General features: G+C 39.8%; 1 protein-coding gene across 1 annotated transcript in view; it reads right to left on the bottom strand.

Annotated features, from left to right (window-relative positions):
• Window positions 1-27545, bottom strand: part of rragd (ras-related GTP binding D) — a 69673-nt gene extending 42128 nt beyond the window's left edge. Inside the window, exons 1-5 of the mRNA XM_060932930.1 lie at window positions 27318-27545; window positions 21078-21373; window positions 19502-19701; window positions 14077-14191; window positions 8969-9111 (exon numbers count right to left, since the gene is read on the bottom strand). Of these exons, the coding sequence (XP_060788913.1) occupies window positions 8969-9111; window positions 14077-14191; window positions 19502-19701; window positions 21078-21373; window positions 27318-27450 (887 nt within the window). The 5' untranslated portion in view covers window positions 27451-27545. The remainder of the gene's footprint in view (window positions 1-8968; window positions 9112-14076; window positions 14192-19501; window positions 19702-21077; window positions 21374-27317) is intronic.
• Window positions 27546-27904: the final 359 nt, after the last annotated feature.

Here is a 27904-nt window from a genome sequence, read left to right as displayed (position 1 = left end):
CATTTTTATTATACTGTCGCTTTCATTTTTGTACTTTTCACTTTCGCTTTCCTTTTTCCGGTTTTTTTCCTCTTTCTTTTTTCGGAAGAACGCCGAGACCGGAAGCTTTCTTTTTCTCTCCTCCTGTGTAAAGTCCACAAGCGGAGGCCATCTGATCTGCTTTAATATCAACAGATCTTCATTTAAGGTACGTGAATCTTTTCATCATGGCACACCTTCAGCCTGTTCAGTGTGCTGAGTGCAGGATGTTTAGTCATTCTTCCTCCGTCACTAGCGATAGCTCTATTAGCTTTACTTGTGATAAGTGCAGATTAGTTAGCTCTCTGACGGAGAAGATTTCAGTGCTAGAAGCGCGTGTCCAGGCTTTAGAGCAGGTTAGTAAGCGTGAGAACAGTGTAGTTTCTGTTAGGGAAAGTCTGGACGCCCTAGGTGGAGTTAGCAATCCCCCAACTCCGGCATTAGAGCCCTTACAGCGGGGCGAATGGGTGACGGCTCGGCGGCATAAGCGTAGAGCCAAAGCTACCGCTGAGGCTCGCCCACGGGAGCACCACTCCTCTCCGCGTCACGTGTCGAACAGGTTTGCTCTCCTTAGTGATGCACCCACTGAGAAACCTGAAAGAGCTCTGGTTATAGGGGACTCTATCATACGGCACGTGAAATTAGCTCAGCCTTTAGGGGCACCAGCAGCTTTAGTCAGGTGTATACCGGGAGCCAGGATGCCGGACATAGCAGGTAATCTTAGGGTCCTAGGCAAGCACAGGTTCTCAAAGATAGTTATCCATGCAGGAGTTAATGATATACGCCTTCGTCAGTCTGAGGTTACTAAGAGTAACTTTGTAGAGGTGTTTAAATTAGCGAAGGCGATGTCCGATGCTGTAGTATGCTCTGGCCCCATCCCAATGCGGCGTGGCGATGTAGCTTACAGCAGGTTATGGTCGCTGAACTGCTGGCTGTCCAGGTGGTGCTCTGAAAACAGTGTGGGCTTTATAGATAATTGGGCTAATTTTGAGGGCACTGCTGGCCTGTTAGGGCGGGACGGTATCCATCCCACTCGGGAAGGTGCTGCTCTCATTTCCTGCAGCATAGGTCATAGTCTCAGAACAGGCCTAGTTAATTTCTGACAATCCAGAGCCAAGGCCAGGGAGCAGACGAACAGGCTAAACCGACTGTCTGCTAGCTGCACAGAGTCGTCACTCAGGGCCCACTACATCGAGACTGTGTCTGTTCCCCGAGCTCAACAAAAAGGTAGAAATTTTCAGAGAGTTTGTTCCAGTAACCTAATCAATATAAAATTAGATCAGACTGACTGTACAGCTGCTGCCAGCACCTTTGATCTAAAGGTGGGGCTATTAAATATTAGATCTCTTACATCTAAAGCGCTAATGGTTAATGAACTCATTACTGATCAGGAGTTTAATGTACTGTGTTTAACAGAAACATGGATTAAGCCAAATGAATATATAGCATTAAATGAAGCGAGTCCTCCTGGATACAGTTATATACACCAGCCTCGTCTAACTGGCAGAGGAGGAGGCGTCGCGGTTATTTATAATGATTATCTAGGTGTAACACACAAACCTGGTTATAAATTTAATACATTTGAAGTTCTTCATGCTCATATAATGTATGTAGCCTCGAAAAATAAGTCTACCCAGTTAATTCCATTGCTTATTATTTACAGGCCCCCGGGGCCGTATTCTGAGTTTCTTTCTGAATTTGCAGATTTTATCTCAGATTTGGTTATTTCCTTAGACAAAGCTTTAGTTGTCGGAGATTTTAATATTCACTTCGATAACCCAGAAGACTCTTGAAAAACAGCGTTTGTGTCCATCTTAGATTCAGTTGGGATTAAGCAGAATGTCATAGGACCGACCCATAATGGTGGTCACACCCTTGATCTAATACTAACATTCAGATTAAACGTAGACAATATAGTCATACTTCCACAGTCTGAAGTTATCTCAGATCATTGTCTCATCTCATTCAAAATATGTCTGAGTAATAATATATGCACCTCACCACGCTACTGTATTAAACGTACTTTCACGTCAACTACTGCACAGAGCTTTGTAAATGATCTCCCAGAGTTATCAACTTTGATTGGGTCACTGTCAGCCCCTGCAGAACTTGATCAGGCAACTGAATGCTTAGAGTCAACATTCCGCCATACTTTAGATAATGTAGCTCCTCTAAAAAGGAAAATGGTCAGAGACAAAAAATTAGCACCCTGGTATAACGATGACACTCGCACATTAAAACAGACCACTCGAAAATTGGAACGTAAATGGCATCAAACAAAATTGGTAGTGTTCAAATTAGCTTGGAAGGAGAGCTTCCTGAAGTATAGAAAAGCTCTTAGTGCTGCGAGATCAACATATTTCTCCTCCCTAATAGAAGATAACAAAAATAATCCTAGATTCCTATTTAATACTGTAGCAAAATTAACCAGGAATAAGTCCACTATCAACACATGCACACCTGCAGTATGTAGTAGCAACGACTTCATGAATTTTTTTAATGACAAAATTGAGAATATCCGACAAAAAATTCAAACTACTAATTTAAGGTTAGACAATGAAAGTGACCTTGTAGTTAACAATATAACTGTATCAGATCATCAGTTAGAATGTTTTACTCCCCTAAAAGAAACTGAATTACTTTCATTAATCTCTACATCAAAAGCCTCAACTTGCGTACTAGATCCCTTACCGACACATCTATTCAAACAGATAATGCCTGGAGTAATTGAACCGCTTCTAAAAATAATAAATTCTTCTCTTATGATTGGCTATGTACCCAAATCCTTTAAACTAGCAGTTATCAAACCCCTGATTAAAAAAACCTGACCTTGATCCCTGTCAGCTGTCCAATTATCGGCCAATATCAAACCTCCCCTTTATCTCCAAGATCCTTGAAAAAGCTGTGGCACAGCAGTTATGCTCATATTTACATAGGAATAACATCCATGAAATGTATCAGTCAGGATTTAGACCTCATCATAGCACAGAGACAGCACTGGTTAAAGTAGTAAATGACCTACTGTTGGCGTCTGATCAGGGCTGTGTCTCGCTACTTGTGTTGCTTGACCTTAGTGCAGCATTTGATACCATTGATCATTCCATTCTTCTGGATAGACTAGAAAATGTTGTGGGAGTTAAGGGAACGGCCCTCTCCTGGCTCAGGTCTTATCTAACTGATCGTTATCAGTATGTTGATATAAATGGTGATATTTCTAGACGTACCGAGGTAAAGTTTGGTGTTCCACAAGGTTCTGTCTTGGGTCCACTGCTTTTTTCTCTATATATGTTACCTCTGGGCGATATTATTCGTAAACATTGTATTAGTTTCCACTGTTATGCTGATGACACACAGTTGTATGTCTCTGCAAAACCTGATGAGAGACACCAGCTTAATAAAATTGAGGAATGTGTTAAGGACATTAGACACTGGATGCTTATAAATTTCCTTCTGCTTAACTCTGACAAGACTGAAGTACTTGTGCTAGGACCACATACAGCTAGAAGTAAGTTTTCTGATTACACAGTAACTCTGGATGGCCTTTCTGTTTCTTCACGTGCAGCAGTAAAAGACCTCGGAGTGATTATTGACCCCAGTCTTTCATTCGAAACTCACATTGATAACATCACCCGGATAGCTTTCTTTCATCTCAGAAATATTGCAAAGATAAGAAATTTAATGTCATTGCATGATGCAGAAAAACTAGTCCATGCTTTCGTTACCTCCAGGTTGGATTATTGTAATGCCTTACTGTCTGGATGTTCCAATAAGTGCATAAACAAGCTCCAGTTAGTTCAAAATGCCGCAGCAAGAGTCCTTACTAGAACTAGAAAATATGACCACATCACGCCTGTCTTATCCACACTGCATTGGCTCCCAATCAAATTTCGTATTGATTATAAAATACTACTATTGACCTTTAAAGCACTAAATGGTCTCGCACCACAGTACCTGAGTGAACTTCTGCTCCTCTATGACCCGCCACGCCTACTTAGATCAAAAGGTGCAGGCTATCTGCTGGTACCTCGTATAGTGAAGGCTACATCAGGGGGCAGAGCCTTTTCTTACAAAGCCCCACTGTTATGGAACAGCCTTCCAAGTAATGTTCGGGAATCAGACACAGTCTCAGCATTTAAGTCTAGGCTGAAAACATATCTGTTTAGTCAAGCCTTTTGTTAATGGTGTTTATGAGGTAAAGGAGTAGATCTGGAGGGTCCTCAGACATAGAGTGTTTTGGTAAACTGGGATGTATGGATGCTGTCAGTCCCCACTCGCTTGCTCACTCGAGTTTGTTGACAGTGTAGTGGCTGGCTGCTTTATGTCCCGGGGCTCCCTCATGCCTGTGTTACCTTCTGGCTCTCTCCTTTTAGTTATGCTGTCATAGTTAGTTGCCGGAGTCCCTGCTTGTACTCGGTGCAATATGTATACTGTTCCTACTTATTCAGGTGACATTGGGCATACCTAACCACCTGTGTTTTCTTTCTCTCCCCCCCCCCCCAAATCTGTCCCTCTGAGTTACATGGAGTCAACAGGAAATCTTTTGGTGGAGACGGTGGGGACCTCGACTGGCTATCGTAGCCTGCAGGGAATCGGCCGTCAGACATTCTGTCACATGTCCCAGACCCGGTGAAATGTAACTGAATTGTCTTGGCCAGGCCTAAGGGTCCCATCTGCATCTCATCATTGCTGAGGAGTGTGCTCCCATCACCCAATCAAGCATCCAGCCAGAGCAGGTCTTGATATATTTTTTACCATATTAACATGCCATTGTGTGTTATGCCTGATGTAAAGACTCTCGTCTCTGCGAGCCTACCACACAGATTTAATACTTGTCATTTTTAGGGCATACCTAACAACGTGTTTTCTTTCTCTCTCTCTCCCCCCCCCCCCCATCTGTCCCTCTGAGTTACATGTTGATCCTGGGATTGAGATGCTGGCCTCTTCTGCCCCTCGGACCTGCTTGATCCATCCTGGTGCCCTGTGTCTGGTCGGAGTTTTATCGCCCCACTCCTGTGAAGGACGGCCCCATGAGGACAGTTGAGGGTTATACCTGTTAAAACTGTTAATATTATAGTCAGGCTGTCTGTTGTTGCCCAAATGAGGATGGGTTCCCTTTTGAGTCTGGTTCCTCTCGAGGTTTCTTCCTCATGTCGTCTGAGGGAGTTTTTCCTTGCCACCGTCGCCACAGGCTTGCTCATGGGGGATAGATTAGGGATAAAATTAGCTCATGTTTTAAGTCATTCAAATTCTGTAAAGCTGCTTTGCGACAATGTTTGTTAAAAGCGCTGTACAAATAAACTTGATTTGATTTGATATTGTAGGTTTATACCTAATTATTCGGACGTTACCAGCCCGCTGACTGATCTCACTAAAAAGGGGGCACCAGATCCGGTCCAGTGGATGGAGCAATGTCAGTGGGCTTTTTCTGAGGTAAAGGCTGCACTGTGTGGGGGGCCACTGTTACACTCCCCTGACTTTTCTCTCCCTTTTATATTGCAGACAGACGTGTCGGACAGAGGGCTGGGGGCTGTTTTGTCCCAGGAGGTGGAGGATCGCCCAGTGCTGTATATAAGTCGAAAGCTGTCAGTGCGTGAGGGGCGCTACAGCACCATAGAGAAGGAGTGCCTGGCCATCAAGTGGGCGGTCCTCGCTCTCCGTTACTACCTGCTGGGACGCCCTTTCATCCTCTGTTCTGACCACGCGCCCCTCCAGTGGCTCCACCGCATGAAGGATGCCAACGCGCAGATCACCCGTTGGTATCTGGCACTCCAACCCTTTAACTTCAAGGTGGTCCACAGGCCGGGGGTGTAGATGGTCGTGGCGGACTTCCTCTCCCGTCGGGGGGGGAGTCGGCTGCGGGCCGGACGGCTGCCCGGCCTGAGTCGGGCGGTGGGGGTATATGGCAGTGGGGGCGTGGTCAAGCATCGGTCTGTGACCGGAGGGCGGAGTCAGGGAAGGTAAGTGGCAGAATCACTACACCTGATGTGAATTAACCTGCGTTTGTGTGTCTTCCCAGCAGCCGTGCCCTATTTAAGGAAGAGAGCGAGAGCAGAGCAGGCTCTCGCCCGACCAGAACACGTGTGTTGTGCGCGCGCGTGTGTGTGTGTGTATATATAAATAAACGTGTAGAAGCTGAAAAGCTGACAATAAAAGAGTTATTGAGAACTCGGTACTGGCCTGCCGTGCTTCTGTGCTCCACCCACCTAGAACGCTTGCTACAGCCATCTCGTCAGTATTTCACCGAGAAAGCTCTGCCAGCCCTTCATAAGAAGATTTCTGACACACTATGTGTCCTGTTATCAGATGTACCCCATGTTTCGTTCACCACAGACATCTGGAGTTTGTCCGTGGCTCCCATGTCTCTACTAAGCCTTACCGCACGGTGGATTGATTCAGGTTTTGTTTTGCGCCGTGCGACCTTACATGCCCAGGAATTTCGCGGATCGCACACTGCAGAACGCATCCATCAAGTGATGGAAAATATGCTAATCAACTGGGGAATTGACAAGCAACAGGTCCACATAATTTTGCGCGACAACGCAGCAAATATGAAGAAAGCTACGAGGGATATGGGGGTGCCGAGTCTGGGCTGCATAGCCCACTCCTGTCAACTCTGTGTGCATGAGGGCCTGCTGTCTCAGTGCAGTGTGACCGAGACCTGGCCAACGCAAGGAAGATAGTAGGCCATTTTAAACACTCCCCGTTGGCCTACTCTCGACTAGAAGACATCCAGATGGAGCTTCATATGGATATTAAGCGCCTACAACAAGATGTACCGGTGAGATTCATCACGTCATTCTTTAATATATTTTTATTTTATTAATTATTTCCCATACACTTGATTTAGTAAGCCACATACATTACGTGCTCTGCACCTAATTTGCACAAAAAATAAAGTGAACCATGTTGTTTTATGTGCAGACACGATGGAACAGCAGCCACTACATGCTGCAGAGCCTACTGGAACAAAAACGCGCTCTTAGTGTTTTTGCAGCTGAGCGCACTCTACCAGCTACACTGTCAGCTCACCAGTGGGAGCTGATGAAGAAGACTGCTGATGTGCTATCTCCCTTTGAAGAGCTGACCAGGGATGTGAGCAGGGAGACTGCAACGGCAGCTGATGTGATCCCTGCCATAACAGGTAATTTGTATTTTAATTTATTAGTTTATACTGTAACATTTATTGATGTTTGAAAAAAAAAAAAGACCTCATGCATTCATTAAGTCAATCATTCACTCATTAGTCCTCAGAAGTGTTCTGTCTCGGGAGGATGATGATGACCAGGGAATAAAAACAATGAAGAGGACTCTCCTGGAGGCAGTGGAGAAGTGCTTTGCTGATGTTGAAACTGAGCCACTCTACTACATCGCCACTCTTCTAGATCCCAGATACAAAGATGGGCAAGTATAGTAAAATTAAAATGCAGCTCTAAATGTTTATATAAAGTCAAATTATCCCCAGACACCAGTACTAAGCCAATTTATTTTTTTTAATTTATTTTTAATTTAGTTTTGAGAAATTTAGTTCTAAGGTTAGACTTTTTCATTTTTATATTGTTTATTAACTGAGTACATGTGTAGGAAGTTGCCTAACTGAAGAGCTGTGCTTTGTGGTGTCTCAGTCTTGTCTCATTATTTTGAATTGTTAATCTGTTTCTAGCTTTTTCACAAAGTCAGCCAACCTGTTGCTTGCAAAGGTACATCTTATCCAGGAGGTGACAAAGGCAGAGGAGAGGAGGACTGCCAGTGCAGTGGCAGAGGAAAATGAGGCCACAGCAGAGCCAGTGAGCAAGGCACCACATCATGAAGCATGTAGCAGCCTGGACATCGCCTTTGAGGAAATCTTACGAGAGAGGCAGTCACAGGGACGGTCTGTGAGTACCACATCAGCAGAAACTCAAGTGCAGACCTACCTCTCAGAAAAAAAAAACACCCCTAAGAAAAGTGACCCACTTCAATATTGGAAAGAACATGCCATTCAGTTTCCATCTATGGCTGCTGTTGCAACCCAGTATCTCAGTGCCCCCTGCAGCTCTGTGGACAGTGAGAGACTTTTTAGTGCTGTTGCAAACGTGTTGGATGACAAAAGAAACAGGCTCAAACCTGAAAGGGTAGAAATGCTTGTTTTCATCAAGAAAAATGTTAATTTCCTTAATTGAAATTACTGTATACCACTGTGAGATGCGTTCTTAAAAGCAAATTACCGGCACTGTGGCACTTTTATTTTTTTATTTGTTTACATTCCTGCCAGGTATTTTAAGGTTATGTTTTTAATTTATGTTATTTATTGTTCAAACTACCTCACATAAGTGCTCTGTTTGCTAACGGAGTTGTTGGATGTTAAAATAAGGTGTTAAATAAAAAATGAGGAACATCCTGGATCCGTTTCTTTCCTCGTCTTTATTATTTTTTATGGATTATAAGTAGTATCGGATTGGGACTCGGTATTGGCAGATACTCAAAATCAAATGATCGGTATCGGATCGGAGGGCAAAAAAACCTGATCGGGACATCCCTAATAATAATCTCAATTTTTTATTTCATTATTTTTGAATTGTCATAAATTTGTACCGCGCTTCATCCTTGCATGATATATCGTTAGATGCCTAGCTGTTCTAGAAATTGAAAATCAACTGACGGATCAGATTTGAGAATTCAAAAGTGCTGTGGTAAAACTAAGAAACAATGCAAAACAAAGTCTCCCAATATCAGAAAATGAAGTCCAAGCTGGAGTTGATGATCACCGTTATTTTCAGTTGCCCTCATGACCAATCCCTAATCTGAATCTGCATGTATTTTTCTGAAATGTTAACACCAGTTTGCAAATACCACAACTGATTAATCAAATTAAAACGTTTATTGAAGAATTGCTTGGAGAATACAGACCCTCTCACTGATTTATTGCTTTATTGAAATTACTTTAATGAGTTTAAGCAGTAACCCCACTCACCCATAGATGCAGGAAATATCAATGACGACATCAATCATGTCGCAGCACAGCTCATACGTCTGCATGTCCACTGGACTGCTGTCTGTGGCAATGTAGATCTTACTGACCACATCAAACAGAAATGCCTTTTCGATCCCTGAATTCTGCAACAAGAGTCAAAAAGAATTAAACTGCTGCTTTAATACTTTTCCATTAGCAAGTGGACCTTTGGTAAAATATTTGTTCTAGAGTGACTAACATGGTAGAGGCGAAACTGGAATAAAGTCACTCCATTGAAGTTTCAATCCAAGTGGTGTACTTGGTTAAAAAACTGATCTATTTTTTTTTTTTTAATTGGGATGCAGTAGTACATAGTGTAGAGAAAGCTTTGGAGCTTGAGTGAAATGTCAGAGAAAGAGAAGATTCAATTCACGATACTGCGTTCATAATTTGATTTTCAGAAAACTTGAACAAAATTTGAATGAAGAAACATTAAAAAGATTAATGACTTTAAATACTTTATTTCTGTATAATAAACAGTGTAAAATAATGTGCATTTTTTGTCTGTAAAAATAAAATACATTAAAATATTGAGGTTTAATAATATTGTAAGCAAAAATGTACTACAGGTTCACCATATCTTAAAAATAAATGAAGAAATAAATGTATAATTTCTTCCAAAAATTTTGATTAAATAAACAAAGTGGTGACTTCATACATGATCAATTGAAACATAAGGAGCTCCACAGCAGAAATGGAGCTCCAAAAAGTCAGCTAAAATGCCCAATTTCTGTGGCCTCTTTCTCTGGCACCATACATCACACAGGGGTGAGGATGGTGTTGTTTGAAAGTTACTGAAGATATCTTTAACATCTTTATAATGTAGTCAAGCATCATTTAATGTATAATACATGTTGGTTGTTGTATTCCAGAGCTATGAGACTATCAGTCACTTCACAAGTGCAGATGATCTCGCAGACTCTCTATGAAAGAATGTGATCACGTGACCAGCGTGCTTTCTATATATTTGAACTCTATGGATTGTACAGACTGGGTCCTCTGTTGTTTAAAAGAATGCAATTTGATTGCGTGCATAATTAATAGAATACTGATATCTCAAATTTCTATGATGCACATTGTCACAAACTGAACTTTTTTGACCTATGTAAAAAGCACTGCATTTTCCAGCAGGACAATGTGTCTGTGCACAATGCAAGCACCATAAAAACATGGTTTGCCAAGGTTTGTGTCTAAGAATACCACTGGCTTGCACAGAGCCCTGGCCTTAACCCACTGAACACACTGAGATGAACGGAACTCTGACTGCAAGCCAGTACTTTTCATCCATCATCAGAGCCTTCTCTCTTGAATAGTCTTGTGGCTGAATGAACACAAATCCCCATAGGCACATTATAAAATCTCATGGGAAGCCTTCCCAAAAGAGTGGAGGCTGTTATAGCCTGTTATGGGATTTTCAATATGTAGATAGAAGTTTGATGGTAGAGGTTGACAAACCTCTGGCCATATAGTGTATATTATTAAAGAAGGTAGACTTTGATTGATTTCCAGGCCACAGTCTGAAGGGTTAGCCAGATGGTGAAGATCCAGGTCAGTGATTTATTGCACTTGCAGTCAATCAGTTTCCTGTAGGCCTAATACTGGGTACCACTGCTGAACGATACATTCAGCACCCTGGACCATAGTCTCAGAACTAAAAGTATCTTGGAGGGAGGGGGGGGGGGGGGTAACAATAAAAGGTACACCTTTGAACCTCTATCTTTCAACTTTAAGGAACATAATTAAGGACTACTGATGCACCTTTAAAACTTTAATTAATAAGCTAATTAACAGTTATTCCACGAAATCAAGTCGTACATGAGCTGATAGCTGACGAGGTGCATAGTACTGAGTTGGCTATTAGCCATGTATAACGAGATTGAGTGGAATAACTTTTATTTTATCTGCATTCACTGGGATTTTGAGAAATGGAGCATTTTTATTTTTTGCAAATTCGATAAATAAAAACGTGATACAAAACATCCGACAAAATCATTTCCGCTTAGAATGTAAACAAACCGGCGAAATGACAGTAGCAATTTGTGAAAAATGCTATAATAATTCTTTGAAAAAAATAATATATGTTTTTACCATCAAATACTTTCATTCCATATGTTGTTACTTTTTTGTGTTGGGGGGGGGGGGGGGTTTTCTTCTTCTTTAGGGTTTTTTGGCAGGTGGCAAACCAACTTAAAGGTGCATTACCGCCACCGACTGGGCTGGAGTGTGGAACAGGAGTTTTGTTTTTTTTTTGGGGGGGGGATGCATCTTCTTTTAGCTATTTCTGTTTCTCTTAAATACTTGATAATTTTTGGGTTTTTGGTTTCGAGTAGAGTTTTTAATTTTGTCCTCGGTTGGTTCAGCAACATGCTCCGCCATTTTGTTCTTCTCTACTCATGGTATATAGCCTTGTAGTAGAGTAGCCAATCACAGCATGCGATTGCTCATATCCAGTGAATGTGGATAGAATAATTACAGGTATTCCACTTGTACCTTCCGAGGTAAAATAAACATCCTGAAGTTATACTGATTTATCAATGATTGTCCCACCCAAACCATAAGGAAAATTACAGTGCACTCTGCAGTAGGAGAAGTCCATCCTTTTGCATATCTGGTGACTTTCCAATTTCCAGCTTGGCTTTGCTTGGTGGGTTGGCTGCTGCCAGACTAGATGGTGCCATTTAGTTGGTACCATTTACTGTGTACCAACCATATGCGTACAATCTGTGTGCAAGATTCATGGTTATTTCAAACATCACCATTTGTCATCTGTAAACATAAGGAAATGTGAATAAATAAAGACATGCACAGAGACATTTTTCTTTTTCAGGTAGGCTGTTGATAAACTAAATTAGGAGGTTTGGTTTCATCTCTTGTACTTATTTGTCATTGTTTTTCAGAAGCTATGCTACCTAAGGGTAGTCTGATTTTCCACCATGGCATGACATGACTCACTCTGCTTTTTGTTTTGTTCCTTTCATAAATCATGCTTTCTTTCCCCAGATCCAGTTGTACTGAAGTCTTTCCACCATTCAAACAATGTCACAATCGTGATAGGATTTAGTGTCTTGGGTTACATTTGTGTACTTATTATTCCTGTGTGTGGACAGGAAAAGTCTTGCTAAGAAAGAGCTCCAAGCACACAATTTGCTGTTTATAGAATATGCTGTAACTATCACCATTTTCATTCATTATGAAAAACTCTTAGCTATATCGAGTTCCATGAAGAGCCAGAACAGATTTTACTATTTGAACATTATGCAAAGTTTCATAATGTTTATAAATTACATTTGAGCGTTTTACGACTCTAAATTGACCGTAGGTGTGAATGTGAGTGTGAATGGTTGTCTGTGTCTATGTGTCAGCCCTGTGATGACCTGGCGACTTGTCCAGGGTGTATCCCGCCTTTCGCCCGTAGTCAGCTGGGATAGGCTCCAGCTTGCCTGCGACCCTGTAGAAGGATAAAGCGGCTAGAGATAATGAGATGAGATTTGAGCGTTTTACATTTAGCCATTTGATGTTGACTGAATAAACAGAATGTCTCATTTGGGGACTCTGAAAATGATCAGTTGAAACAAACTAATAGAGCTCCAAAGTTGGTTAAAATCCCCAACTTCAGCAGCCAATTCCTGGGGCACCGTATACCACAAAGGGATGGGGATGGTGTTATTTGAAAGCTACTGAAGAGCTCTTTTTAACACTGCTTTAAAGTTTGTTGTCTAATGTTAATTATACTTGACATTTTTAGCTAAATTTAAACATATTCATTCATTGACTGCAGCATGTAGAGTTACTTTAGGTCATGCAGCATCCATCCATCCATCTATCCATCCATCCATCCATCCATCCATCCATTATCTGTAACCACTTATCCTGTGCAGGGTCGTGGGCAAGCTGGAGCCTATCCCAGCTGACTATGGGCGAGAGGCAGGGTACACCCTGAACAAGTCACCAGATCATCACAGGGCTGACACATAGAGACAAACAACCATTCACACCTACGGTCAGTTTAGAGCCACCAGTTAGCCTAACCTGCATGCGTTTGGACTGTGGGGGAAACCGGAGCACCCGGAGGAAACCCATGCAGACACGGGGAGAACATGCAAGCTCCACACAGAAAGGCCTTCTTCGGCCACTGGGCTCGAACCCAGGACCTTCTTGCTGTGAGGCAACAGTGCTAACTACTACACCACCCATGCTAGTTTAATGACTAGACCAGTTATCACTAACCCTGTTCCTGGTGTTCCTACAGTATGCAATTCTAACCTGAATCTAAACCAAAATTGAGTATAAATTCTCCCAAAACATTTAATCGAATAAACAAAAAAGAAGAAGAAGAAGAAGAAGAAGAAGAAGAAGAAGAAGAAGAAGAAAAAAAGTGTCTCCTTTGGGGACTTTGAAAAAGATGGATTTAATCATAATGAACTCCAGAGCAGAAACAGAGCTCCAAAGGTGGTTAAAAAGTATTTAATTTCAACCTTAATCTACCACACCTCTGTCGTTGGATGGACGATGTGACCCCAAAAAAATTCACGATTCTCAACAATACAGGATATGTATCATGATATAAGTATGATGCTTTATTTATTGTTCAACATTTTTTAAATAAATATTTGACAATTGATTTTCATCTGGAAAAAGAATAAAACAAAAATATTTAACACGGATTTTAAAGATTAAATACAAAATTCAATGCAATTATTAAAATAAATAAAAAATAAATAAGACATTTGATAATAGATACCATAATTTCCATGATATCTCAAAAAGGTGTACTGTGACATTTATCACAATATTGATCTTTTTATAGTCCTTATTAATTACCAGATATTCTAAGTAAATCATTGTAAATTATGATTAAAAAAAAAACAAAAAACAACCAAACAAAAAGCGTTTATTGTTTTTTCCCCATTAACATTTCATTGCTGATTTTCTGCTGCCATCAACTGGTTGGTAGAAAACACTTGGCACATGTGTACTCATAATATATGAATTTTTTTTTTTTTAATTCAAATGTTACAAACTTTTTTTTTCAGATAAGATAAAGAGCATATGTGAATTTCATTACTCACAGATATAAAAATGTTGAGTAGATTCTCCAGAGTTGGGAGCTGTGGAATGAGCTTCTGCACCACTTTACTGAACGCCTCAAAGATGGAGTGATCATAGATGCTCGTCAGGTAGAAGCTGAAATGAGAGAAAACAAAAGTTGTTTCTTTAAATATCCAGCCAACTTAGTTTATTTTTCACTTCTAGCTTCTGTGTTGAATTTATTATGGACTGCAAAGGAAAGAGTGATGTTTATCTCTGAAGCAAAGACATGCATGAAATAACTTAAACTCAAATCTGTGTAAAAGATTAGAGGAATATTGGCCTGAAATATTGGTATGACATTGGATCACATTTTCCTGATGCATGCAGGAGGATCATGGGGTAAAAATATTTTTTATAAGCATTCTAACACTGATTATGCAAGTAGTCCATCCTGTGTTAAAAGAATTATGACTATGGAGTCTAATATTTTCCCAACACAATACTGTTTACTCTCAACTCATGAAGGCTATTTACATTAAATAAAGGGAATGATTTTGCACAAACACTGGACAAAATCCAAGGACTTTTAAAGTACCTCCACTTAATCACCATTTGTGATAAGATAAAGTTATACGTGCTATAAATATTTCGCCAAAATACACCAAAGCAATTTCGCATCACATGTTTAAAATCATTAAATTATACATTTTATTCATTTACAGTTACACTTAATGTTATGGAATGTTAAACAGCATACACAACAGTGATATAATATTTCGCTGTATTAAATAACGAGCTATTTATTTATTCATTTGTTTATTATGGGCTTATATTCTGTGCACCACGAGTTGACCTAGTGGCTCGAGTGTGTCTGCCTCTCAACCAGGAGATCGTGAGTTTTCCCGCGATCATCATACCAAAGACCATCATAAAAATGCCATCTGGTGAAGCACGCCGCAATACACACGCGAGTAGAGAGTCAAACTCTTGCGGTTACCAGAGAATCAGCTCTCCACTGTAACCTGAGCTACGTAATAGGCGAGAGGCCGAGGGCTAGAGAAACAGAGACTGGCGCCACCTAATGCGTCTTAAGTACTAGGACAGGAGACTGCCATGGAAGACCAGGTCCTGGCACGGGAGGGACTTTGACTTTTTTGACGTTATTATATGCAGCAACTTGTTTATAAGTCTCTGCTGTTACTGAAAATTAATCAACACCTTCTGACCAATCAGAATTGAGAATTTAACGTTGCTGTGGTACAAATCATTATACCCTTATTCCTATACCACATATGAGTACATACCCTGCAGGATCAGCCTGATATGAGAGCCATCCTGTATTATAGTGCATTTCTAATATATACACACACACACACACACACACACACACACACACACACTTCTATCTTTGTGAGGACTCACTGATGTATTGTATTCCCTAGCCCCTTACTCTAACCTTAACCATCACAACTAAATGCCTAACCCCAGCCCTTACCCTACTGTAATTCTAGCCCGAACCCTAAAACTAAGTCTTAACCCACAAACAGCCCTTTGAAGAAGTGAGGACCAGCCAAAATGCCCTCACTTCCCAAAAAACTGTCCTTACTCTATTGGTAAAACATGCATTCTGGTTCTCAATATGTAACAAGTACACACACCCCAGCATCTATTAAAGGGGACATATTATGAAAAATCCCCATGTTCTGTGCTTGTGCACATATATTTGGGTATCTGTAGCACATAAACCACAAAATCTGAAAGAAAGAAAACAAAAAACACCCAGTCAGTTTCTTTTGTGCTGACTTTTTCCAGAAAACATGTCCTTCAACAAGTCGTTCACGTTTGTCTCCTCTTTCAACATCACAAGTGAAGCTCATTACAATGATCCCATCCCCTCATCGGAGTTTCTCCACTCATGACTTGAGAACTGCCTTTGTAAATGAATATTCATGAGAAAAGTGCTACCTGATTGACCGGTGTAAGAGGTGGTGGGGTTAAAAGTGGCTCATTATCATTTAAAGGAACAGGCACGAAAATCAGCCGTTTTGAACAGGGATGTTCAGACAGGATGAGAAGGGAGCCATGGTGCTTTATTCTTATGGTGTTTTGACCAAACATGTCACAGACATTTCATGAAGACCTCAGGGAACCGTGTCGACTTGTGGGAAAGGAGTACCAGGACGTCAAGGACATAGTAGCTCACCTGGCCTGACATCAAAATAACCATGACTACCAAAACTTCAAACAGAACTGAAATGTGACAATGTGAAAGAAGACAAACTTCCATGACAAATTGTTTACAACAGGAAAATCAACAAAGGACTAAATTTTATTCCCAGAGGGAAGATCTATCCAAAACGTTGATTAGAACTGAATTCGCATGATAAATGAGAGAGGAGATACAATTCTAGTCAGAAGAAAATTGTTAAAATTGACCTAATTGCTAATTTCTTAGCAAAAAAGAAAAAAATGACAATACAATGACCAAGTTTTGTGCAGAAGGTTTAGTTCTTTCAAATAAAACAATCAGAACTGAAATCCATTGAGGGAGGAGATACAGCATGATTTACTTTACAATACTCATCCGATGTTGCACGTACGTTACCTATTCACCATTGTTGGTCATACAAAACACACAGCATATTTACCAGGAACTGTATCTGCAAGAGAGACTGTTGATTTCTCAGAAGTTTGATTCATTACTTGTGGATAATTCCAGCTAATATTAACAATCTATATGAATGTCAATTTCCAGGTTTCATGTATTACTTGGAGCGTAAATCATACGCCTTGAAATGGCATTTCCATCTGTACCAAAACATGGCGTATTTGATACCTTAATAAATATAGTTTGGTTGAAGATACCAACTTCATATTTTGTGAATATATTAATGAAGACATGCTCTTTCCAGCGGTATAATTCTTTTTATGTTAGACCTTGTCATACATGAGCAGTATGCATTTGAAATATAGGCGTGAAATGATTTTCTTCATTTTTAATACCTCATAAATCAGAAAATTTTACTTCTTTTAGAAAAATACTTAGTCACCAAAATAGTACTACAACATGAGAAATAAATACCAAAATTTGAAGGATATGATGTGCTTCAATGTGGAAATAAAGAGGGCCAAAACTGCTCCAAAGCATAAACAATTTTTTTAAACAGTTTTCAGCAAGCTATAAACCGACAAATATGTAACTGTGGATCTTCTTTTATAGTAGTTAAAGACATCTAGTACCTAAGAACAACTTCTGAAAATTTCATGCATCTAGCTGAATAGTTCAAAAGTAATAACTTATTGATCTTAGCATCTTTTTCTGTACCACACGTTTTTACAGTAAAATCAGTGTCATGCCCCATTTTTAAAAGCCCCAATATCTCAAAAACTAATAAAGATATACAGCCCTCTCAATATATTTCTGAGAAAGGGGCAAGTAAGAAAGAGTAGTAGGCAGAGGTTAAGCCAGGGATCCCAGCAGTAATTGAAAAAAATAGAGGAATGTAAGAAACTATCAGCATGGGTCAAGGGGGCTACAAGCCCTTTGCGGGGTACAGGGGGCAAAGCCCCCTGAAGCTGCTGAGATTTTAACATTTAAAGATGCTATAGAACACATTTTTTACATAGATTTAACATTGAAGAGCAACAGAATTTAACAATAACGTGTATCTATTTGATGCCATATTTTGTAATCTATGACATAAGTGGCAAAAATTTTTTTATAAAAATGAGACGAAAATGTAGCTTTGAAGAATATACTTACCTAAATATTCCACTGATTTTGTTATAATATAACAATAGTATCCACAGTTCATCTCATTTACTTATTTTTTTGTTTCGAGTTAATGTCAATACTAGTCTAATATAAGCCACATTCATTTTTCAAAAATCATGAATATGAGCAGAAATCAATGATTCAGTAATATTAGATATATACATATGTACAGCAAATATTGGAGATATTTGATTTAAACCTCTCTTTTTGAAAGGTTTCACTGCAGAGGAATTTAATGCTCTTTTCTGGGGGTGCATTCTGTGATCTTTCCTCCAGTTTTCTCTGCTTTTGTTTCTCTGATCTTTCCTTCTGCTTTTTCTGATGTTCCTGCAGTGCTCTTTTGGATAGTTTCTTGGCTACTCTGTTCGCATGAGCTTTTGTTTCAAGTTCTGTATTCACCACATTCATTAATCTCTTCTTGGATTCAACTTCCTCTCTGGCTAAGCGCAACTACGCTTTCCACCACATATTGAATTAAGTTAAACACATTAGAAACAAAAGCATGAACGGAGTTAAAACACGTTTTCTAGCAAATGGGCGCAGCCATATTGTTTTCTTGTTCTATCGCGTACAGTCTCGCGGTATTTACATCAATTTAACTTCTGAGTGTTCCCAAATGTCAACGAGAACAAACGAAGTCGACGAAAACATGGCTAAACAAGCAAACCAAATCAGAACGTATTCTGCTGGTCATTTTACTTAAATTTTTAACGGATATACAAGAGATTTAAAAAAAACAAACACTTTGGCTAGAAAAATAGTGAAATTCTGCTAAATAGTGGACGTCTGGGATCCATGTTAAGCGTAAGCTGAGCGGTGGCTGCGTTAGCCGCCGCCGCGATGTATAAAAAAAGAGGGGGGTCCGGGGGTCCTCCCCCGGAAAATTTTGAAAATGTAGATGTTAAATGGTGAATTTTGAGTGATCCTGAATGCAAAATTTTATTTTTATGAAGTATAAATTATGAAGTAAAAACTTATGAATTTCAATTCTTTGAAAAACCACTGAGTAGCCGGCAATGGAGCGTTTGTAGGCAGCAAAATCGCCAGTTGCATGCAGTTATTGAGAGGACTGGATATAAGGCTGAAATTTTGTATGGTGTTTACTGGGAATAATAACTTTAGTTTGTGAAAGTATGAAGCAAATCAGAGATGGTCAGTCAGGAGGCCTCTAGTGATTTCATATGGACTGACCCAATTAGCAGTTTGTTAGCAAAAATTTAACAATACAATAACCAAGTGCTGTACAGAAGGACTAGTGCTTTCAAACTAAACAATCAGAACTGAAATACATTGAGAATTGAGGGAGGCGATACGATTTAACTGAAAATAAATAAAGTTGTAAACAAATTGTTTTGTTTCATGGAAAGATCTACCGAAAACATCGATCAGAACTGAAATCCGATGAAAAATGAGAGAGGAGATACAATTCTAGTGAGAAGCCTGGAAAATTCATTCATTTGGCCTAATTACTAACTCTTTAGCAAAAAAAAAAAAAAATTTGACAACAGCCAAGTTTTGTGCAGTGATGAGTTCTTTCAAACAAAACAATCGGAATGGAAATCCATGGAGAACTGACGGAGGAGATACGATTTAACTGAATTGTGGACAACGGATGACGGACGCCACGCCACGGCAATAGCTCATCGGCCTTATGGCCAGGTGAGCTAACATGTCACCTTTAAACCAACCTTAAATGTATCCTCTCTAAGCCAGCATCTGCCAGGTCGTCATTGGCGCGTTTGTGTATATCTCCCTGTTTCTCAATCTTGTGATCATCGGATAGGCCGTCCACTTTATGGATGAATACTTCAAAGTTGATATCTGGGTTGACTTTGTAGGCTCGGGTCACAGTGAGGTGGAGTCTGCTCAATGCTTCCACATAGTCATCCTAAACAAAAAGATGTCCATCAAAAGAAGTTATCAAGGTGTAGAACATATGACATTTCACTCTACTGCCTAAAGAAATGGATTAAAAACTAGGCATGGCCAAGATTTCCATGAGGAGATGTTCATGTAAAATTTATGGAAGGAGTCTCCAGTGTCAGTGTTTTGTAATAGTTGTAACAGTCAAACATAAAAGGTGTGCCGTCTTCAGAAAAGAGGATTTTACAGTTTCTCAGTAACATGGCAAGGATAAAAACAAAAGAAGAAAAGAGGAAGAAGAAGATGGAATGATTGTGTATATCTTCTATAATGTCAGTGATAGCAGGAACTAAATTGTTTTGCATGAATGTTCTACAACATTAAATATAACTAACTCTAAACTGATAAAAAAAGTTTTTGATATGTATGTGCAATTAATTTTTTTAATTGTTGTGGTATGAGGGAAATAAATCATTTCAGAACATACTACTAGGGAAAAATAATCAACTTCAGAGTGATAACCATAAATCTCCTTCTTCTCAGACCACACATCACCCCATTAATGATTATTTTCCCTGAACAGACCACCCTAAAGTGTTTTATTAGTTACTTTAGAATACATTCCACCCTCCATGTCCTGTAACTACAGTACCGGTCAAAAGTTTGGACACACTTTCTAATTCAAGTTTGTTTTTTTCTATTTTTATTAACTTAAAAAAAAAAAACAGACACTTCATGTCTTACAGTAATGATAGATGCCGTTTCTCTTTACTTAGTTGAGCGGTTCTTGACATAATATGGATTACTCCAGTTGCTGAATAGGGCTAGTTACTGTATTTTTATTATTTACCGTTTTATCTCAAATGCATTAAGAAGGCAAGAAACTCATCCACTAATTAGCTTTTGATGAGGCATACCTGTTAATTGAAAAGCATTTCAGGTGAATACCTCATGAAGCTGGTTAAGATCATGCCAATAGTGTGTAACACATCATCAAGGTAAACAGTGACTACTTTGAAGAATCTAAAATATGAAACACATTTTGTTTTTTAACACTTTTTTGTTTATGACATAATTCCATATATGCTCCATATGTTATTTCATAGTTGTGATGTCTTTAGTGCTGTTCTACAATATAGAAAACAGTCACAATACAGAAAAACTTATGAATGAGTAGAGGTGTACAAGCTTTTGACTGGCACGGTTTATGCAGATCTGGTTGAGTACCCGTAAACCACATTTATCTTGAATTGTTTAATCTGCCACTCCAATTGTTTCTTTTTATGTTTTTATCTCATTCATTGTAATTCAGTACAGTTATGAATATTGATTCCTGCCACTGATCTATTTTCCGATATTTACATTCATCGAATGAGAAACGTTCAGGACTGACAAAAACACCTGTGAGTCGATCACGAAAATGAGCGCTCCCGTGCCACGGAATATCATCTCGTAGTCGAAGGTGGGGTCGAAGAAATCGATCTGTCCAGGAAAGTCCCAGATCTGGAAGCTGACGAAGGAGCTGTTGGATACATCCTCTCTGCAGATCTTATTAGTGCTCTCCAGGAAGAGAGTCTCATTGGGGGACATCTTGTGGAAGACCACTTTCTGGATGGAAGACTTGCCACTGCGCCGTAAACCCATCAGCAGGATGCGAGGCTTCACCTCACTGCAGAAGGGATCTTGGAAGCCCAACACTACACAACATATACACACATTTAAAAAAAAGGTGCTGTGTAACATTTTTGTCAGTGATTTTATTTCTGTAAATTATGATTATTGCTCTTTTTTGGTTGGTGGGAGGTCAGCGATTGTGGCTCTGTCCACTATGTAAGACTGTCAGAGTACCAGGGAGCCCTTAAACAAGACTCTGAACCCAACTAAAAAAAAAAAGGCCAAGTATGGAATAAAACTCTTTGGAGTGTACTGTTACTGGAAAATAATCAGGGTTGGAACAGGGAAGTGTGTGTAGGTATTTATCTGAAAATTACACAAAAGATTGTTGTGAAGGACACTGTGTTTGAAATATATACCGATCAGCTATAGAATTAAAAACACTGACAGGTGAATGAATTACATTGATTTTCTCATTCTCATTACAGTGGCATCTGTTAAGGGATTTGATATATTAGGCAACAAGAGAACAGTCAGTTCTTGAAGTTAATGTGTTGGAAACAGGAAAAATGCTCAAGCATAAGGATCTGAGTGACTTTGACAAGGGCCAAATTGTGATGGCTAGATGACTGGCTCTGAGCATCTCCAAAACGGTACATCTTGTGGGGTGTTCCCGGTATGTAGTGGTTAGTACCTACCAAAAGTGGTCCAAGGAAGGACAACAGGTGAACCAGCGACAGGGTCATGAGTGTCAAAGGCTCATTGATTCACACGGGGCATGAAGGCTAGCCCATATGGTCCAATCTCACAGAAGAGCTACTGTAGCACAAACTGTTGAAAAAGTTAATGCTGGCGAAAACAGAAAGGTGTCAGGATTAATTTTTTCAGCAGTTTGTGCTACAATAGCCGTGCTGTGGGACTGGACCATATGAGCTAGCCTTCGTTCCCCATGCAAATCGATGAGCCTTCGACACCCATGACCCTGTTGCTGGTTCACCAGTTGTCCTTCCTTGGACCACTTTTGGTAGGTATTAACCACTGCATACTGGGAACATCCCACAAGATGTGCCATTTTGGAGATGCTCAGACCGTCATCTAGCCATCACAATTTGGCCCTTGTCAACGTCACTTAGTTCCTTAGGCTTGCCCATTTTTCCTGCTTCCAACACATCAACTTCAAGAAATGACTTGTCTTGCTGCCTAATATATCCCACCCCTTGAGAGGTGCCACTGTAATGAGATAATCAAAATGTTATTCACTTTACTTGTCAGTGTTTTTAATTTTATGGCTGATTGGAGTATATTTTGCCACTGGGGATGAGAGAGATCCCTATTGTAGAATCATTGTCCTAATCCTAATATTAAATTTTGTTTTAACACATCTGAAGTTATTTTTTAAAATAAAATACTCCCTATACAATGCTGTGTTTAATCTGTTCTGCCCAGCCAGCACGTACACCCCTCCTGATCACATGCTCATTCGAGCTCTGGGATTTCGAACAGCTCTCAACTGAGGAATGTGGAGGGCCTTCACAAACACTTCCAGGCCCAAAATACTGCCCTTGCAATTCATGGCATGTTTGTCAGTGGAACACTTCTGGGAAAAGGAGTAAGATACACTCGACAGAAGAAGCCATTCCATCTCGAAACACAGTACTGTAAACTAGTACACTATTACATAAAATATTCTTCTTAATCTTGTTCAAGTAAAAAAAAAAAAGTGCACTGAAGGTTTTGCTTTACAGTGTGGCATGTTGTCCTGGAATTGGAAATGAAAAGCAAAACCTTCATTGCGTTTGGGTATCACTAGTCAGGTTTCCATTGCAGTGTTGCACAAAATAGAAGCAATTTATTTTTAAATAAATAAATAAATAGTTTATGAAACAACTGCAAATGGTCTGTATTTCCATTGTTACATGTTACATGATTAAAGCTGGGATTTCTCCTCTCACAATAGTCATGTAAGTCTCTGAGATGAGATTTCAGTTGGATCCACCAGAATAGCCATGTTGTGTTGAACTGAATACAAAGAATGTGTTTCCAGTTCAATTTTGCAAAATACTGCTTTATCGGATTGTCTGAAAAACCACCTCATGGGAATGTATAAACTTTTTTGCGATATTTGAGAATTTTTTTCCAAATTCATGCATTTCCATTTAATAAAAACCCCACTTACTGTAGTGTTGTCAACTTCACGACTTTCACCATTTCTTTGACCCATGTTTCCAACAACCAATCGCCATTGTTTGTCGCACCTGCATTCTACTCTCTTCTTCATTTCAAAAACTCTCTTCTTGGTTATATTTATTTTTAAGTTAATAAAAGTGAGTTATTCCATTTGTAACCATTTCCTTCATATCAGTTTCCTCACCATCATTGCTTCATCTTGTTTGCGTTCCTGATAGAAGAAGTAGTACTTTGTAAATATGTAAATAGTTTACTTTGTGGTGCCGTGACATGACAAAGATTTCTCTCCATCAGAAATAAACGATAATCTATTATCGTTTCTGACAAAACTGCACTCTATTCTATTCATCTACAGAAACTTTCCCATCTTTATGTCACATGTTATGATACACAACAGATAATGAAGCTTCACTGACTATGCAACAGGGGCGATTTCTCAGAGACAACAAGGGAAGCCGAACTTCCCCTAAAATTCTCTCCCCAAACTGCGGCGTCTACGACGTTGAATTCTCATTAAAACAATAACTTACATAACATATGCCCAAGATTGTATTTACGTTCATAACTATCCCTATGTCATCCTGTAACTTATTTGAGTGATGTCTGACAAACTTGCAGTTCGCTACGAGAATCACTTTTGCTGCCAGGCTGTAACCTTTCTTATTTCAATGGGCTCTATGGACTGGCAGCCGGGTATCCGTTGCAGTCTACTAGACGGCTCTGAACAGCCAATTTCGGCTAGTTGTTATTGGTTAAAATTGACAAAATCGTCACTTCCAGGGGAAGCCGGGTATCTCTGGGGGTAAACGGGACATGGGAGGGCCAAGGAGCTGGCTGATAAAGGATTATTGGAGGTGGTGTTTGAAAGACATGAGGAGGGCAGTCGCTGTACTTCGGCGAGGAACACGGTAAACATGATCCGTCAGTCCCTAGCGGATGTCGAGAAAGTGTAGTCGTGTGCCAAAGTGCTGTCCGAATTTCTTTTCATATAAACGTTTCTTCTCATTGATGTCTCTGTACATTACTCTGTAAATAAATGTAAATATTACTCGTTGTGCTCCGTTAACTTTCATCCATTCTATCAGTTTGATCATTCGTGAATTCACTCGTTTATTTCATTTGTAGTTCAATCAATGTGGTTATAGGCTAGCTTGAGCCTTATTGGGATCTGCAGTGCTAGCTGCTAACAGCTGGTATCTATCTGCTATAATGGCAAACGTCGTGGACATGCTTTTGTTAAAACGTTTTGACACTCTGCCATATGAGGAGAAAGTGAGAATTAAAGAGCAAGGCAGACCAAAGCCCAAGCTTAATCTCATTCAAAAATCAGCAGGTCATAACAGGTCTTTTCAGGTGTCTTGGTATGAAAATGTGAACTGGTTGACTGGGTCTCCTGTGACTAATAAAATGTACTGTTGGCCATGTCTTTTGATGAAGCCCTCTCAGGGAAATTTAGTTTGGTCAAAAGATGGGTTTGGGGACCTGGTGAATTTCAAAAGGGCTTGCAAAAGGCATGAAATGAGCAATGAGCATGTCACTTCATGTGCAAGACTTAGCTGTCTGGGGAGGGTCAGGGTGGAACATGCTATCGATGAAGGTGCTCGTATAAATAGTGTGCATCATATAATGTTCATGAATCTGAAGTGTGTATATTGTTCAGTAATGTTAAGAGAATGGTGGGCTCTGTGTTATAGGTTATACCTGGGTATAATATTCAAGGTTCTGTGTGTTGCATAGCCTATCTGGTTATGAATTTCCAGACTGTGTTGCAGAAGATGTTCAAGGATGTGTTGCACAGCTGGGTGTTGTGTTAAAGACTCTGTGTTGCATATCAGGGTATGATGTTCAAGGCTCTTCGTTGAATAGCCAGTGATTTTTGGATGTTTGATATTTTTGATTAAGGATATGAGGCACTAGCCTGGCAAGCCAGACTATAACATGAAATGTACAAGCAAAAATACTTTCTGCCACTTGGTGGGGTTGTCTAGTTCACTATGCTAATGGGGCACACCTTTCTATGCTTTGATATCCGGCCTACAGGTTTTACGATGAATGCATAAAATGGGCTTCCCCTGTTTTAAAAACCAGCAGCCGCCACTGCTATGCAAATGTCATGTGGAGACATCTTGCAACTTCTTGAGTGTACGTTCGCTACTAATACAGCAACACTGCTTAGGGATGATGCTGACACCCTGTTGAATGTTTATCAGTGAAGAGAGATAAGGGTTGTTTTACAATCAGGGTACGCAAGCTAAAAATCACATTTAACACTTATTATCTTCAATATCAAAAGGCTTGACTAAATAAACTTGGTTGTTTATTGTAGCCCTGTGATAGCTCTATTTACCATGCAAAAAAAAAATTGGTGATAACGTTATTTTTGGTGAATGTATGGCAATATATGTCATATTTAGCAAAATTACTCGTGTCATTTAGAAAACGTGCTTTTTTGACCACAGGTAGCTCCAAAAGGGATGCACTTAAATCATTCTTTATACCATAAAACAAATATTTGGTTCCATATCATTGGAAACAGGCGGCACGGTGGTGTAGTGGTTAGCGCTGTCGCCTCACAGCAAGAAGGTCTGGGTTCGAGCCCCGTGGCCGGCGAGAGCCTTTCTGTGTGGAGTTTGCATGTTCTCCCCGTGTCCGCGTGGGTTTCCTCCGGGTGCTCCGGTTTCCCCCCACAGTCCAAAGACATGCAGGTTAGGTTAACTGGTGACTCTAAATTGACCGTAGGTGTGAATGGTTGTCTGTGTCTATGTGTCAGCCCTGTGATGACCTGGCGACTTGTCCAGGGTGTACCCCGCCTTTCGCCTGTAGTCAGCTGGGATAGGCTCCAGCTTGCCTGCGACCCTGTAGAACAGGATAAAGCGGCTAGAGATGATGAGATGAGATCATTGGAAACATAGTTAAGTTTTAATGTTGAATGCCAGTAAGTTTTCAGACTATTTTGATCAAATTAGTATGTAATTGTGTCAAAAAAAAAAGTCCTCTCCGAGACAGCTAATTTTTCAATATAAAATATCTAAAATGATTATTTTCATCCTAAAACGTGGTCAAGATATTGGGACATAAATTTTAGAGACAACTAACACAAAGCTTACAGCCTTATATTTAAAAGCACTAGTGGATTCTGAATTGTCAAAAAAAAAAAAAGTCCTCTCCGAGAATCACTTCATTTGTTTCTCCCAGCCCTGCTTAAAGCTACACTTAATCTTGTTATAATACAAACTATTACACATGCCTATGTTCATATGTGTATTAATTTCCAAAAGTGCAGATTTGATAGTTTTTTTTTTTAAACCAGCTTGAATCAGTTTGAATTTTGGACCCCTGTGACACAAACTTTGTACCCTGATTGTAAAACAACCCATAAAGAGATAAGGAGACATAAGAGCAGGTTTGCTCTTCTGTGCAGCATGTTTTCTTCATGTAACTAATGAAAAGAAAGACAGTTTGCGAATTACAGTTCATGCTTTTCTATCTGGCACTCAATTCTCTCTAACAGCCATCTAAATACTGTCCATCCTGGAAATGCAAGATTGTTTTATACATATCACTTCTTCGTGTGCCCTGTCACCCACTCTAAAAGCATGGGCATGCCTCTATGTTAAAAGAAAGAAAAAAAATTAGTCAGTCAATGCATTATGGGTTGAAGTTCATAGATTTTATACAGTATGGTGATGCGGTTTCAGGTTTTTAAACACATAAACTAGTCTGACATGAGAGAAATGGACATTATGTGCATGCATCAAGGTTACAAAAGCGTCCTTGAGTAAACAAAGTGACCTTGCAAAACCTTAACTAGATCATGGGAAGTGTAAAAGTAGGGCTGACCTCCTTCATCGCAGCCACACAGTCCATCCTCTGGAAATGCATCCAAATCATCATCATCTTCATCATAATAACCAAACGTCAGGGCTTCATCAGGCTCGTCTGCTGTGCAGAACTGCTTCCCCTGGTTTGTCATTCTTTTTTCTAAGTTTAGTGCAATTTCGTGTAAAAAGTCCGGACGCAACCCGACTTTGCCACATTTGTCACCTGATCAGCGCGAGCCATGGTGACCTTTTACCTCCCTCCCTCCTGCATTTCTTCTGTCATAGAGGATCCATTTTACACAACAAGCCGCTCAACACCCCCCAGTCACCTCCACTGATCACTCCCACACCAGGCAGGGCGAGTTCTCACAGTAAACAACGTGCCAGGCTAGAAAACAGTCCGAAAAACGACGCCCCCTCTCTGGGGCGCGTGTGCTCGGAATCATGGGAAATGGAGTTGTTTATTTTCTCACTTCTTTATTTTAAAATTATCATTAATTAACAACTACAAATGCTGTGCATAAAATCCAAAATAAATATAAATAGGAATATTAAATATTTTACTCCATTCACTCGATTTTATTTTGAAAATGACATCAATAATAA

The sequence above is a fragment of the Neoarius graeffei genome, chromosome 11 (assembly GCF_027579695.1).
Source record: "Neoarius graeffei isolate fNeoGra1 chromosome 11, fNeoGra1.pri, whole genome shotgun sequence".
NCBI lineage: Eukaryota > Metazoa > Chordata > Actinopteri > Siluriformes > Ariidae > Neoarius > Neoarius graeffei.
This window is presented reverse-complemented; position numbering and strand designations above follow the sequence as displayed.